General features: G+C 30.3%; 1 protein-coding gene across 1 annotated transcript; it reads right to left on the bottom strand.

Moving 5' to 3' along the window:
* Positions 1-2,983: 2,983 nt before the first annotated feature.
* Positions 2,984-11,700, bottom strand: LOC107889965 (uncharacterized). The gene is made up of 4 exons (XM_016814497.2): positions 11,637-11,700; positions 11,440-11,558; positions 3,575-3,805; positions 2,984-3,267 (listed from the first exon to the last, which is right to left on the bottom strand). Exons 1-4 carry the CDS (start codon positions 11,698-11,700, stop codon positions 3,106-3,108), a joined length of 576 nt encoding a protein of 191 aa, XP_016669986.1. The 3' UTR covers positions 2,984-3,105.
* Positions 11,701-15,373: the final 3,673 nt, after the last annotated feature.

Below are 15,373 nucleotides of genomic sequence, written 5' to 3'. Positions count from 1 at the left end.
AGCAAGCATATTATGAAGAGAGTCGCGAAAATAACAGACAACATGCAATGCAGTAAATTTAAAATCGATTTTCGATTTTTGACAAAAGACAAAAAATAATCAATTTAAGGCTCGAATCTCGAGGTCCCCAGTGGAGTCGCCAAGCTGTCGAAACCATTCTTTTGAAAACGGGGATTGTTTGAAAGTGAAAATTAAAACGGGAGTCACCACCAATCTTTTATTAGGTGTGATCGGATCACCTTTGTTTTAATAAATCAATTTTAGTTTACTAAAACAGGGCCTTTGGTCTACGAAACTTGAGAGAATGAGTTCGGGAGTCGGTTACGTGCGAGGAAGGATTAGCACCCTCGACACGCCCAAAAAATTGGTATCGAAATGATTAGTTAGTGTCTTAATTTCAAAAATTAAAAATCGGGAAGGGACTTGAAATACAATCTTTTCTATTAATATTGATTTTAAAATTCTTGAATTAGCTTTAATCGATTTGTTTAAAGATTTCTTATCTCGAGATATCGGAGTATCACATCCCGTAAGTTAGGACACAATACCATGAATTCCCGAGCACAAGGTCGTCTTTTAATTTAAATTGGAAATCCGTGCATTTCAAAACTCAAAAGGATATTTAGCTATTTAGAACCAACAAGAGAACTGAAACCCCGTAAGTTAGGGCACAATTCTTCGATGTTCCAAAATGCGAAACATTGCCTTATTTATTGAAATTAGTAAAAACATGAATAAAAATCTTTAAAGTAATGAACAACAGAATGATATAAAATAGGCGGGAGACAAAAATAAACGAGTTGGAAATACATTGAAACAAATAATAAATATGACAACAATATTAAAACAATAACAATGCATGCGATATATTAAACGTAATAATAGTATCCAATGTGAAATAAAAACAACGAATATATACATAATAAAGATATTAAGAGTATGTACGTAAAATATATATATATTTATAAATAGTAATAGTGTTAGAAATATACTATATATAGTGTTTGAAGTATATACATAAAATAGTGAAAATATAACTAGTAATGTTAAGATATATATAATATATACATATGTATGAAATAGATATAAAAAAATATGTACATAATATAGTGTAAAAAATACATACATAATATAATTAAAATATATACATAAGATAACATGTAGAAAAAAAATGTAAATAATATAGTATTAAAGATATATACATAAAATAGTATAATATATATACGTAATATAGAATTTAGAATATACCTAATATATTAAAAGAATATATATAATATAATATTAAAAAATATAATAATAACAAAAAAAATGAGAGAGTGGGTGATTTCTGGCCACAAGGCCGGCCACCGTCCGGTCACCGGACCGCCGCCGGCCACCGTCAGTGCCACCGTACACGGCAGCCGGACCTCAAAAAAAACTTTTTCGGTAAAAATGGAAAAGCTTCCTCCTTTTATTTTTACTTTCGTATAAAAGAAACAAAATAAAACTGAAAGGAAAACAATAAGCAAACAAAAAACTTAAAACGAGAATAAACCAAGAAACCTCTTTTGCTTTGATATTTGATTAATCTCCAAAAAAAAAACTAGCCTCTCCAAAAACTAGCCTTTACAATAACTCTTCTCCTTGATTACTCTAAAAAAACCTCTCAAAAATCTTTTACAATAACTTTCTCCCCCAAAACTTCTTCCTCCCCTAAATACAAAATATGAGAAGGCTTATATAGCCATTTACCAAATATTTTTTATTGTTTATGTCTTCATTTGTAGGTACAAGTGGTGGTGGAGCAAGTGTGGCTAATGGAGTAGGTGGTGGAGCAAGTGCGGCTAGTGGAGTAGGTGGTGGAGCAAGTGTGGCTATTGGAATTGGTGGTGGCAAAGGCTAGGATTTAGTTGAGAAAAGTTTAGGTTGTGGGCTAGGATTTTTTTATTTTGATTTGGGCTTAGGGTTTGGGCCATTGGGGTTTTGATGTAAATTGGGCTTTGAGTAGTTAAGATTTTGGGTTTAATTTTGGTGGGTTAGGTAAGGTTAAATTGGGTTTTGATGTAAATGGGTTAAAATTGGCCTACAACAGTAACATCTTCAGTTAGTATGGTTAGCTGTTAGCTGGTGTAAATGTATAAAATACCATATCATTGATTGAGAAATAGGCAAGTCAGAATATACTTCTCTCTCTTCTTTTATTGTAAACCTTAACAGGAGATGGTTTTTAATTTTATTTTATTTAATATTAATATGAATTATTTATTTATTTTTATAATTTTTATAATACTTTTTATACTTATAAGATTTTTAATTTTTCAGAATAATCATTAAGAAAATATTTAAAAACATCAAAATAATATTTCATTTATATTTTAAGGACTAAATTGGTTATTAGCCATTTTAATTAATGTATCATGTCATCATCTTAACGAGAGATAATAAATAAGTGGAAAAAATATAATAATTAGATAACACTAATGACAATCACGTAAATAAAAAAAATTAAATGATTAAAACGTAATCTTAAGCAAAGTTTAAGGATGATGGATGTAATTTACCCTTAAAGCTAATTATTTTACTTGGTTTGAGCAGTCCATTTGTTAGTTATATACGAATTCAAGAACATATTGCACATCTCCGCTCTTCAGATTCTTCTTATATTGTCTATGATATGAATCTCCATACAATTGGATTTTCTATTGTATGTATTCAATTTTTTCAGTCTTAAAATCTAATTATATGATGCATATTCTCTAAAAATAATGAAACAATTAATAAATTTAAAATTTTAATTAAATTTACCAAAAAATTAAAAACAACTTTTACCAAAAAAAAACTTAATAGGTTTTAGTTAAAAGTATGATTGTTTGAATTTGATCGGACCAATTGATTAAACTGGCTGATTTGAGAACTAATCAGTGTAAACGGGCCAATTTGTCCGGGCCCACATTAGAACCAAAACTCAAAATAAATACCAAATTATAACCAAAAGTCCAAAGAATAAAACCAAACTAATAGTCTATCATTAAAGCCCAATTACATGACCCAATAACTAATACCCTAGCCCAAACTTATTACAAGCCCAAACCTAGACCCAAATGCCCTAAAGCCCAACTAGCCCGATTATCCTAAACATTTTTCCGCCAAAGGAGGGAAGGAAAACCCTAGGCGCCGCTCAGCTCCCCACGCGCGCCCCAGCCCTCGCACCGTACGACCAGCAGCCCCAGCCTCCGTACCCTCCAGCAGCCACGCCGGCGTCTCCATACGCCAGCACAGAACCCATACCTGCACAGCAGACAAAAGAAAACAACTGACGCAAGAAAATAGCAAAAAAAAATGTAATTTATTTTTGTTTTCTCTTCTCTCGGCTATATAAGCCCCGTGGATTTTGATTGTAACTCTCTTTTTTTTTACGGATATTATACACAATATATGCATATTAATCAAATAGAGTGAAATCAATCAAGATCGAGAGGTAATTTCCAGTTTAAGTTTGTGTTTTTTTTCGATTCATTTTCTTGAATTTATGGTGGCATATAGCTTTGTTTCTTAAAAAAAAAAAAGAGAAACGAAGAGGAAGAAAGAAACTTACCGTGTAAACAGGCCATGGATCTCTTCTCCTTTCTTCGTTGAAATAGAAGTTGAGAAAGGTTTTGGGGCTGAAATTTCTCCAGGTTCGGGGAGCATCTGGTGAAGATGATTCGACAACTAGAAAAAGGGGACTAGGGATTTGAAAAACAAACAAAAGGGAGCCATGTTGATTCAGCTGATTTAGCCCATATAAAGGAATGGAAACAGCGCCATTTTGACCAATTTGAATGGTCTAAATACGACGTCGTATGGTGGCCTTCACCCAGTGACCCGACCCAGACGTGGCCAGATCCGCGTGCTTTGGGCCTGTGAGGGGAACTTTCGGGATAAGTCCTTCCTATTCGTGCTATCATTCGATTGAATCCTCTTGTTTTCTTCCGTTTTTTTTATTTGTCCCTAAGATTTGTACATAGTTTTAATTTAACGAACGGTTAAATGCTGTGCATCTTAATTTGGGGACAATTTCCGCTTTAGTCCTTGGACATTTGTACGCATCAAGCTTTAACCCTTAAATCTGCCTTATTGCTTTATTTTTTTCGTAAATTATCCTTCCAGTTTTATTTTCGCTACAATTGAGTATATATTTATTTTGTATTCCAGCTCATGTTTTTATTCTTTATATATTTTTAAAATTCACTTATTATTCGTCTTGTAATATATTACCATAGATTATTTTATTAACCTTGCATTGTTCAAGTTGTGTACGTATACGTATATATTTTAATTCGTTCTACCTACAGTTTATTTGTTTTATACACTTTCATATATCATCATTTTTATGTGTATTATCAATATGTATCATTAACCCAAATCAATTTGTTTCTTAAAATTATTTTTTGCATCACTCATTTAGAAATTCTTTTTTGTACATATATACGTATATTGAGACATATGTTTGATTCATATGCTTCCTTAAATCCATGTATTCTAACATATATTTTTGCTATTCTAATATGTCTTGTATATATGTTTCATAAATCTTAAAATATTTTTATACTTATTTATATTAGTACATATATTTGATTTACATACATTATTAAGCCTATACATTTTATACATATAGTCTTCTTCGTATATAAGCATGTTCTTAAATCTATTATATAATTTATTATAAAATCAATTTAAGCTCGTATGTATTTTTATGTTGTTACAAATAATTATTTTTAAAAGCTATTTATGTATATCGGTTTTGTAAATCTATTTTGTGTATTATGTCTTATCATATATTTTATTATTCCTTCATATTATATATATTATTTAAGTTATCATATGCTTTGTCAACCTTTTAGATATATTTGTGTTTAAAATATTTTACATGCAATTTGATTCAAATATCTATTTCAAAAATTATATATCTATCCCTAGTTTTTTTATACAAATTTGTCAACCTACATTTTATGTGTCCATTTATTCGTCGTTATTTTAAAATAGTTTTATACAATATTACTTCTTTGATTTGCATTTTGTTTTGTGTATCTAGTAGTAGTCATATTACATTATGCCATGCATGTTATCGTTGCATTATTTATTTATTCATTGTTTTATATTGTCATGTTAATTATTCTCCATGCATGATTGAAATTGAGCTATATTTCCAAGTTAGTTATACTTAATTGTAAGTGTTTGCTAGTTGGTTAAATAAATTGTATTGCCTCCACTCTTCCATTGTCGTATTTTATGCGTACACATATTACCCCATATCATCGTTTTCCACTTGGTTTATGAAATGTGGTTTTATAAAATCCAAATTTTTATGATTAATTTCGTCTTATTTCGAGTCGTATTAATATGTTTTAAGCTATTTTTATAATTATTCGTTTAACAATTCTTCAAAACGAAGGCGAGATTTGATATTTGGCAATTCGCGGAATTGTGCCCTAACGTGCTGGGTTGCAATTTCTCGTTTGCTCAAAATAATCGAATATCCCTTCAAAATTTCACTCATGTATTCTAAAAATCCTTTAAAACGAAGGCGATGTTCAATATTTGGCAATTCGAGGAATCGTGCCCTAACGTGTTGGGTTGCAATTTCTCGTTTGCTCAAAGTAATTGAAGGTCATTTTAGAATTTCACCCATGTCCTTTAAAAATTCTTTAAATGAAGGCGATGTTCTATATTTGACAATTCGCGAAATCGTGCCCTAACGTGCTGGGTTGCAATTTCTCGTTTGTTCAAAATAATCAAAGGTCCCTTTTGAATTTCACTTATGTTTTCTAAAAACTCTTCAAAACGAAGGTAATATTCGATGTTTGGCAATTCGGGGAATCGTGCCCTATCGTGCTGGGTTGCTACTTCCTGTTTGTCCAAAATGATCGAAGATTCCTTTAGAATTTCATTCATACTCTCTAAATTCTAAAAAAAGGCAATGTCTGACATCTAGAAATTCGAGGAGTCGTGCCCTACTATGCTGGGTTTCGATTTTCTCGTTGGACTAAATAATTGGACATCCTTTTGCGGTTTTCAACGTATAAATTTTTGAAATTCAAAATTTGTCATGTTTTCGAGGGCATAAAGGATCATGTCCTATCGTGCTGGATGTGGTGCTATATTCCTCTTAAGCAAGAGAATTTTGATGACCAACTCGAGTTATTCAAATATTATCAAAAAGGGAACCACATTTCAAAAACATTTTTAAATCTTAGACATAATGACAGTATTTAATCGATTTGGTACCAATTTTAGGCGTAGTGAGGGTGCTAATCCTTCCTCATGCGTAACCGACTCCCGAATCTGTTTTTCTCAAAAGTTCGTAGACCAAAATCTTTGTTTTAGTAAACTAAAATGTTTTATTAAAATAACCAAACCCTTAGGTGATCCGATCACACCAAAACAGAAAGATCGGTGGCGACTCCATGTTTTATTTTCAAAAGTCGATTCCCCCCGTTTTTTTATTAATTTAAAATTTTGAAAAAAAAATGGTTTCGACAATCAGGATATTAGTTTAGAAAAAGACATTGAACTAGTTAACTTGGGAATCAATACAGAGAAAAAAATTGGTTAAATTAAGTTTCTTTATTTTTAATAATTTATTTAATTGAATTGAACGAACCAATGACTTGATAATTTAACCTTAATCCAATTCGACAAACTTTTTAACTAAAATTAATTAATATTTAAATATAAAAAGATGTCTCCTAATTTAGTGAAAAACTCAATTATACTTCTTATCGAAGAAAGTCGACCTTCTTAAAAAACTATTATTAAAAAACTAAGTTTTGTGTTACAAAAATCTTAATTTATGAAATAAAAAAACCAATTACAATAATTTTTAAAAAACTACATTACAAAAGTAGGATCTACATTGCCAAAATCTAGATGAAGATTTAATTGTAGGTGTCTTTAATGCTGCATCTCCTTTCATCGCTAAGATCTACATAGAATAAAAACATAATACAAATTTAAAATATTAACGAAATTATTAAATAAATAAAAAAAATCGTGTACAACAAATTCCTAACAATTCCAAAGTTTGCTATTTATTTTTCTTTATTCATCATATATGTAGTGATTTAATGGGAGATATTCTTATTGGGACTTTAATTGTTACATTGTTGATGTTTCAACCCATGTTTGTTGAACTATTTTTATGTAATCTCATGTTTAAATAGATGTTTAGAAGACTGTAACACCTCATACTCGACCTAAACAACAGGTCTGACTATGAAATATCACACTACATTGTCGAAATAACTTGTACGACATTCACTCATTATTCAAGTTGAAAACTTAAATTTATAACATCATTACAAAATTTAAGAAAATAAATAAAATAATTTGTAGTTCTTTAAAACCATGTTATAATACTATATAATTGGTTTCTAGGTGTCTAGGACCAAATATAGAGCTCGGAGAGTCGAAAAGGCTCGAAATAGGGTAGTGGCCCTTTCCAAGGGCTTATGTATCGGTACCTAAGTCTCTGTACTATATAATTTGGCATTCTACCAAAATATTTACCTATACCTGAGGCAACGGTATCAAATCCTGGGCTCTCAAATTAAAAAATTAGCCGTGTAACTACCCTGTTTTGATACCTATATGTACCTTACACTATAAAACACTTAAATGACATAAAAACTAAGTTGAGAACACCATAAATACATACCAAACACTTCCAAACATAAAAACTAAGTTATGTACCTTCCACCTACTTCACATGTGCGTTTGAACTTTACTGGTCTTTATTGGAAGAGTCTTTAAGAGATAAGTTAGACAACATAATAATTTCATAAAAAATAACAACTATGCTAATTACAACTTTCCTCGTTTCAGGACACCATAACTTATACCCTTTAACACCAACTTAATAACCAAGAAAAACAAATTTAATAGATCTAGGCTCCAATTACTATTATCAACATGAGCATATGCATGACACCAAAAAATCTTCAAATCAGAATAATTAACAGGATTACCAGACCATACCTCTTGTGGAGTCTTTTTCTCAATCGCAATAGACAGAGAAAACATGCGGTAGAGGCCGTTTCAGTCTAAAACAACTTTGGTAAACAAGCATTCGAAAACATATATTGAAATTTTTTCATGATTATTCTATTCACTTGTTCTACAACACCGTTTTGTTGTGGAGCATGGCGAACTGTCAAGTGTCTCATGCTTCTTTCTGATTTGCACAACTCATTAATATCATTAGAACAAAATGCCAAACAATTATCTTTATGGAGGTGTTTTATCTGCTTTCTTGTCTGCTTCTCGATAATAGTTTTTCAAGCATTAAACGTGGAAAACACATTACTTTTCTAAACTTTTCTAGAAAAATCATCAATGATCATCAGCATAAAATTAGCGCCACTTCTCAAAGGCACTATAGATGGTCCCCAAAGATCAGAATGAATATAATTCAGCGTTCCCTTCGTGTTACGGATTCCTCTGATGAATCGAACTCTCTTTTGCTTCCCAAAAATGCAATGCACATAGAACTTCAGTTTGCTAATGCCTTGTCCATCAAGAAGTCCTTTTTTGCTCAATTCTGCCGTACCATTCTCACTTATATGCCCTAGACACTTATGCCAAAGTCTAGTAATATCATCATCTAACAAGGAAAAGGAAACGATGATTGCATCACTAGTAACAATTAAACCCTACAAAACATATAACTTAGCAACCTTTCTCTACCCTTTCATCACAATGAGAGAACCCTTGCTGATCTTTATAACCCCACTTTTAGTTGTGTACTTGTACCATTTTGAATCAAGAGTACTAAACGAAATCAAATTCCTTTTCAATTCTGATACATGTTGTACACCATTAAGTGTTCTGATGATTCCATCAAACACTTTAATTTTGGTCGTGCCAATATCAGCTATTCTATATGAAGTATTATTTCCCATCAAAACACCTTTAGACGTTGTTTCATATGCTGTAAACCAATATCGATTGGGACTTATATGGAAGGTGCAATCAGAATCGATGATCTATTTATCGCTCACTTTAGAGTTGTCGGCAGAAGCAACTAGGAGTTCGCCATTGCTATTGTAACACCCCAAAATCTTAAGTTTTTGATTTGTTGGTTTTTGACAAGTGAGTTAATTTGGTTCAGTGCTTAAGCTTTTGTGCACTCTTAGCCTTGAGTTTAAACCCATTCGCGAGCACGTGAAAGTATTTTATTCTTTTTTTATCAAATTTATGGATGAGTTTAAATTTAGTTTAAACTCTTTAACAAATATTTGTTAGTGGGGTTAAATTTGTTCCATTTTTCAAGTAAATAACCTGTAAGTGGTTATTTTTGTTTAAAAAAAAATCTCCTCACTTTTCTTTTTCCCTCACCCATATTTCTCGCCGCCATCTTCATTCCTTACTATTACATCATGTTTCTTTCTTTTTCTTTTTCCCATTCTTTTTCTTTACTCTTTTTCTTTACTAGTCTTTCTTAATTTGGATTGTCATCACATTCATTTTTTCTTTGGTATTTTATTTTATTTTATCTTAATCCCTACCAACGTTTCTACTTCCCTTATTTTATTTTATCTTTATCCGGATTGTTCTGGTTATTTTCCTTTTTGATTCGCTTCCTCCCTTTTGATCTTATTCTGCAACTTATAGCACTTAGACTTAATGCACCCTTTCTTTTTAGAAAAGTTATAGGTTTTACCTCTATTTAAAGATCTCGATCTACCCTTAGATTTACTGCGAGGATTTCGTTCATGTGTCCTTCCATGATTATCATCAATATTTTATTCTTATCTCCCACGAGTAATGAGGCCCTCTCTCTAAGAGTTGAATCTAGCTACAAGATGCTTCATCTTATCATAAGAGGCTAAGGAAACATAGACTTCATCAACTGTGAGAGATTCACGACCAAATAAAATAGTATCTCTATAGTTTGAATAAGACGAGAGCAACGAACAAAGTAAAATTAACCCTAAATCTTCTTTATCATACTGAACTTCCATGACCTCTAAGTCTAAGAGAATTTCTTTAAGCACAGTTAAGTGTTCGTGCATAGACACATATTCCTCCAAACGATGAGCATAAAGACGTTGCTTCATATGCTACTTGTTAGTTAAGGTTTTTGACACGCATAGATGTTGTAGCTTTGCCCATAATATAGCGACAATCTTCTCCTTTAACACATCCTGTAGAATTTCATTTGATAGATGCAGATGTAATTGCGTTAAAGCCTTTCGATCTTTTCGTTTCTTCTCTTCCTCTATCAATGTTGAAGGCATTTTATCTAACCCTAACAGAGTATCTTCCAAATTCATCTGCACAAGAACTGTCTGCATCTTTACCTGTTAAAAAGCGAATCTGGTGATGCGATCCAACAACATAATATCATATTTTATTGTTGCCATTATCGTGATCGAGACAAGCAACCTGAAAAGCTCTGATACCAGTTTGTTAAAACTAAACGACGATAATGAAAATATAGAATGATCACAAAGCAATAAGAACAAAAAAATAAGAGCACACAGATTTTATGTGAAAATCCTTTCGAGAAAAAAACCACAGGCAGAGAAGGAGAAATTCACTAATGTTGAAAACTGAATGAACAAGAGGAGTTTCGACTACATCTATTTAAAGTTTCAACCTTATTCTAATCAATGTTAAATAAAAAAAGTGTTGTTCTATACGGATTCTACTTGTGCCCTAAGCCCTACACAGATCTCATAGTTTTACCATTGTATTATTTCTTTAACAAGGATTCGTGTCACACAACTCTAACACGTACAATGTTACTATTTCTTGCATCTAATTTTTCCTTTTTAGTAGATTTTATAAGCATTTAAGTCTCACTTTGAGCATGTTCCATTGAGATTTCCTTTAAATTTGCAAGAAGTTCATTAGCATATTCGATAGCCAATTTAGAACTAGATTTAGACTCACAAGTCATTGTTGCAATTTTAACAAGTGTAGAGCTTAAAACTCTATATCGAGTATAGGCCTTCAACTTGGGATCTCTTTCTTGTTCAATCTTATCACTATCTATTTCACCCATTGGATCTTTGACCCACCTTTTCAAAATATATTGACATTTTATCTCATATTCATCGAAATTTTAATGCATGGCTACAAATTATTCCTCCAAACTCAAAATTTTTACAATTGCATGAAATTGTCATTCTTTCAGGAATTGCAGTCAGTGTATGTTCTTAATTATTTTCAATTTTTTTTATCCTTGTATAAGAGAAATAATCCTTCTGCTTTACATTCAGTAATCACTAAAAGTAAAGATTCCACCCATTCATTTTGGGAAATTTTCAAACATGGCTAAAGTATAGACAAATGTATATCAACCTTTAAAATAGGCAACCTTTAAGTCAAATGATATATTTCTTTCAGTTCATTATATTGTTTATCGACCACTGCATTTTCGCAATGCTTAAAGAATCACACTACATCCAAACCAACCTTTAAATGCATCTTTAAATCCTTCTTAAAGCTTTCACTCAATTGTGTTGACCTCAGTCTGGCTGAAAGTGTATCTCTTCCATATGCCATCAACCATTTCTCTTTCAATTCAAAAATACCTATAAACATGAACAACATTTTCATGTAAAACCATTCAAATAATAAATAATAAAATTTTATATTTAAAGATATAATACCTTTTAGCCAATTATTTTCTTGAACTCCATATGTCTCAAGCATAATATCCCACACTTTACTCATTGCTGCATATATATATATTATCTTTTTCTCACTCTTAGCTTTAAAAAATGTTCTAAATAACCATTCAAATGAATCAACTGTTTCATCATACAATAAAGCAGCATACAAAATCATCATTCTCCTATGATTATTTATCCCAAAGCATCTTGTTTCTTTTGTTCACGAATACCTTCTTTGATGCATGCTAACTTTCTTGATGTTACGAAACCATGCCTTTTACTCTTGTTCACATATTCCCTTCGAATACTAAAACCAATTTCTCAAGTATAATCATTGTAGTACTCATATGCCTCTTACTTACTATCGAATTCCATCCTAAGTTCGATTGACTTGAAAATGATAGGCGGTACCCGATCAACTGGAATTGTTGTATATCCATAAATCTATTACTAAAAAATAAAAATAAAATATTGATTAAAACATTTAAATAGGTAAAAAAAAGATCTCATACTTGGCTGGAAAAAAGTTGATCCAATGCTTCAATCAATTGCAATAATACTTTCATAGAAAAAAATGCAAGAGAATATTTGGGCATTGAATTGATTGAGGTGAAAGATACAGAACCCATTCTATCAAAATAAATAAATAAATAAAGATTCCAGATTTTGGAGAATGGTGGGTTTTGGCGCTTTTAATTGGTTAATTATGTTTTCTTTTTTAAAGAAAATGTACTTAAATTAATTACAAAATCTAACCCTTTCCCTCCTGGAAATCTCGTACAAACATAAATAGTATGTTTTATGGTGAGTTAGTTTAACCAGTCTATCCGTGTTTTGGTTAGTCTTTCTAGAGATGTGACGAATGTGCTAGTGATTAAAACACGTCAGCAACTGATGAATTCTCGTAATTAAAATAGAATTAGAACCATTTGAAGTCTTCTCCAAGATAACTTAAACTCCCTCAAAATTATCAGTTTGGATTAAGACGCTATCATATCCTCGATCAATTAAGAGAACCAAGACATCTAAAATGCCTCACAATTCAATATCAAATACAGAATAATTTTTTAAATATATGTTAAGGCTCAGAATCCACTCTCCATCTTGAGATTTTGCTATTCCCCTGTCACCGCAGCAAAACTACAGACCCATCCATATTCAAACATGCCCAATTTCCATCTAAATGCGGCCATAAGTTTATACCTTGAGAAGTAGTCGCAATGTTTCTATTAAGAGAAGTATATTGCTTTGTCTAACTATACGACACCTTAATAATTTTATTCACATTTCGAGTAGCATCCTAAAAAATAAAAAGATTGCAATTCCAAAAGTGCGACAGAATAATCTTGAAAAGACTTTGCCACTCCACATCTCCCAAGCGCCACTCCTGTTGATTCTGTAAGTTTAAAACTGACCATTCCTACAAACTGCTGACATAGAACTTGGTATAGCATTGAATTAGAATTAAAAGATCCCAAATACTTCAAGCAGTAATAAACTCCCCAATACATCCGCCTTATGTTTTAAGTGGAGTGTAGTGTAGTTGATATTATTATTATTATTTGTCGTTAAAATTAACCGTTAATTAATTTTTAAATGAAAATTTAATCTGAACCATTAAATAATAATAAATGGATGAATTTTATATTAGATGGGAATCAAACCCAAAGAAAGCATAGCAAAATATAAGAATTAGGTCAAATGTCTAAAATTTTCAAAGACTAAAATCATGCATGGTTTTAATAATTATGATACACATCCAGTAAAATGATGATTATTTAGGATTATATTTCTAATTAGCTAATTTTATAAATGATTTTATTCCATACTTGTTTTGTCTAATTTGTATTAGAATTTAATTCCTGAATTTTGCATATTTAATTTCTGCATTTTCATTTTGGTTTTTCTTGTTTTATTCATTTTTTAAATTTATTCCTTGTTTTGTGCACCAGATTTATTTAAAATATATAATCTGATTTCTTAAAGGAATATATTGTAATAGCATAAAAACCACAGTATTTGCAGTAAGACCAAATATTTATATTAAAGCAATAGCATTTTGACAAAAACAACACAATATTAAATTATGTACACGTGGCACCAACACAACTATTCCAACTAAGCCAAACTTCCATTTTTGCAAGAAAAGCTTGATGTACTTTTTACAATGATTTAAATGTTAAAAAGAAATCCAGTTTTCTAATTTGTTTGTAAGAAATCGGATTTAAAAGTTCAAATTTAATTATTAAAAGCGTTAATATTCTGTCATTAAAAATGTAAATCTAATTTAATTTTTTACGTTAAAATTCTTTACTTACATCGTTATTAAGTCAATATTTTTATTCCAAACTGTCGCAATAATAAATTAAATAGAAGAATTTTAATAGTATTAATAATTTAACTTAAATTTTAAAATTTAAAAAGTAATGAGACTAAATTTTTGAAAATAAAAATAGAAAGGCTAAACTCAAAGTGTAAAAAAAGTATAAGGACCTGAAGCATATTTTAACCTGATTTAAATTATATATTTGAAATTTCTTTTATATTATTTTTTAAGAAATATATTAAATTTAAATAAAAATTATATTTATTAAATAGTTATCCAAGTTAGTGATGCAACATCGAGTCAAATTCAATCAAAATCAAGATAAATTATTTTATGGACCTTTTTCACCACGTCATTCATGGTTCCTTACAATTAAAATAAGACACATCATCTTTTTTTCCACATCATGTGTACATTTGGACTAAATTTCTAAATTAAAAGTGGTGAATCTTACTTTAATTAGAAGAGACCGCAATTGACATAATAAAAAAGGTCTATAAAATAATTTCTTCAAAATCAGATAATATAAATTTTCGAAATATTAAAAAATATTTTATTAATTTTCGTATAATTCAATTGAATTAATTTAATTTAATAAATAATTGAAATTTAGCTCCAAATTAAGTTGGGACAATCTATATTTAAATTTCATTTGTTTGGGTACAAATCTTCAATTTTTGGTCGCGGCTCTCATAAAGAAAATGATGGACAATTTCACACTTCATAAAGAAATTAAGGGGCCCACGATGTCCTAAAAGGTTTAGTAGAAAATAGCCAGTTTCCGTCAATCTATTGAGCTTTTAGTGGTCCAATGTGAAAGATAACTTGTTTTACCTCACTTTCATTGAATAACTCGTTAAGAAGCATCAAGATGCTTTTGAGAAAATCTTGACAAAGGAAGTCCCTATAGTGGTGTTGAGATTTAATGTCTTTAGTGTAGCTATTTTGTTATTAATATTGTAATTTTTCAATTAAATTGATTAATAAAATTCTATTGTTTAAATTATAACCTTTTGTATATTTTTTCTCAATAATTTTTGCATGAAAAATAAAATGTATAAAAAAATATTAGTTCATTGATTACTTAATGTGTAATTAATATAAAGTTACATCATGTGGTCGAATTGTGATGTGAGAAGATAACTTCTATTGGTAGTATCGAAACCATTTTGGAAATCAACCTTTATTTAAAAAAAAAACTAAAATAGAGTCATTACCAATTCTTTTTTATTTAGATGTGATTGAATCACCTCAAAACTCAGTCATTTTAATAAAACGTTAGATTTTCTAAAAATGTAACATTCGGTCTTACAAATCCAAAAAATGGGTTCGGGAGTTGGTTATGTAAGAGGAAGGATTAGCACCCTCATAACGCGTAAAATTGGTACCTAGTTGATTACTTGATATT

This window comes from Gossypium hirsutum, chromosome A09 (assembly GCF_007990345.1).
Source record: "Gossypium hirsutum isolate 1008001.06 chromosome A09, Gossypium_hirsutum_v2.1, whole genome shotgun sequence".
Classification (NCBI taxonomy): Eukaryota; Viridiplantae; Streptophyta; class Magnoliopsida; order Malvales; family Malvaceae; genus Gossypium; species Gossypium hirsutum.
The sequence above is the reverse complement of the archived record's forward strand: the minus strand, read 5'-3'. Positions and strand labels throughout refer to the sequence as shown.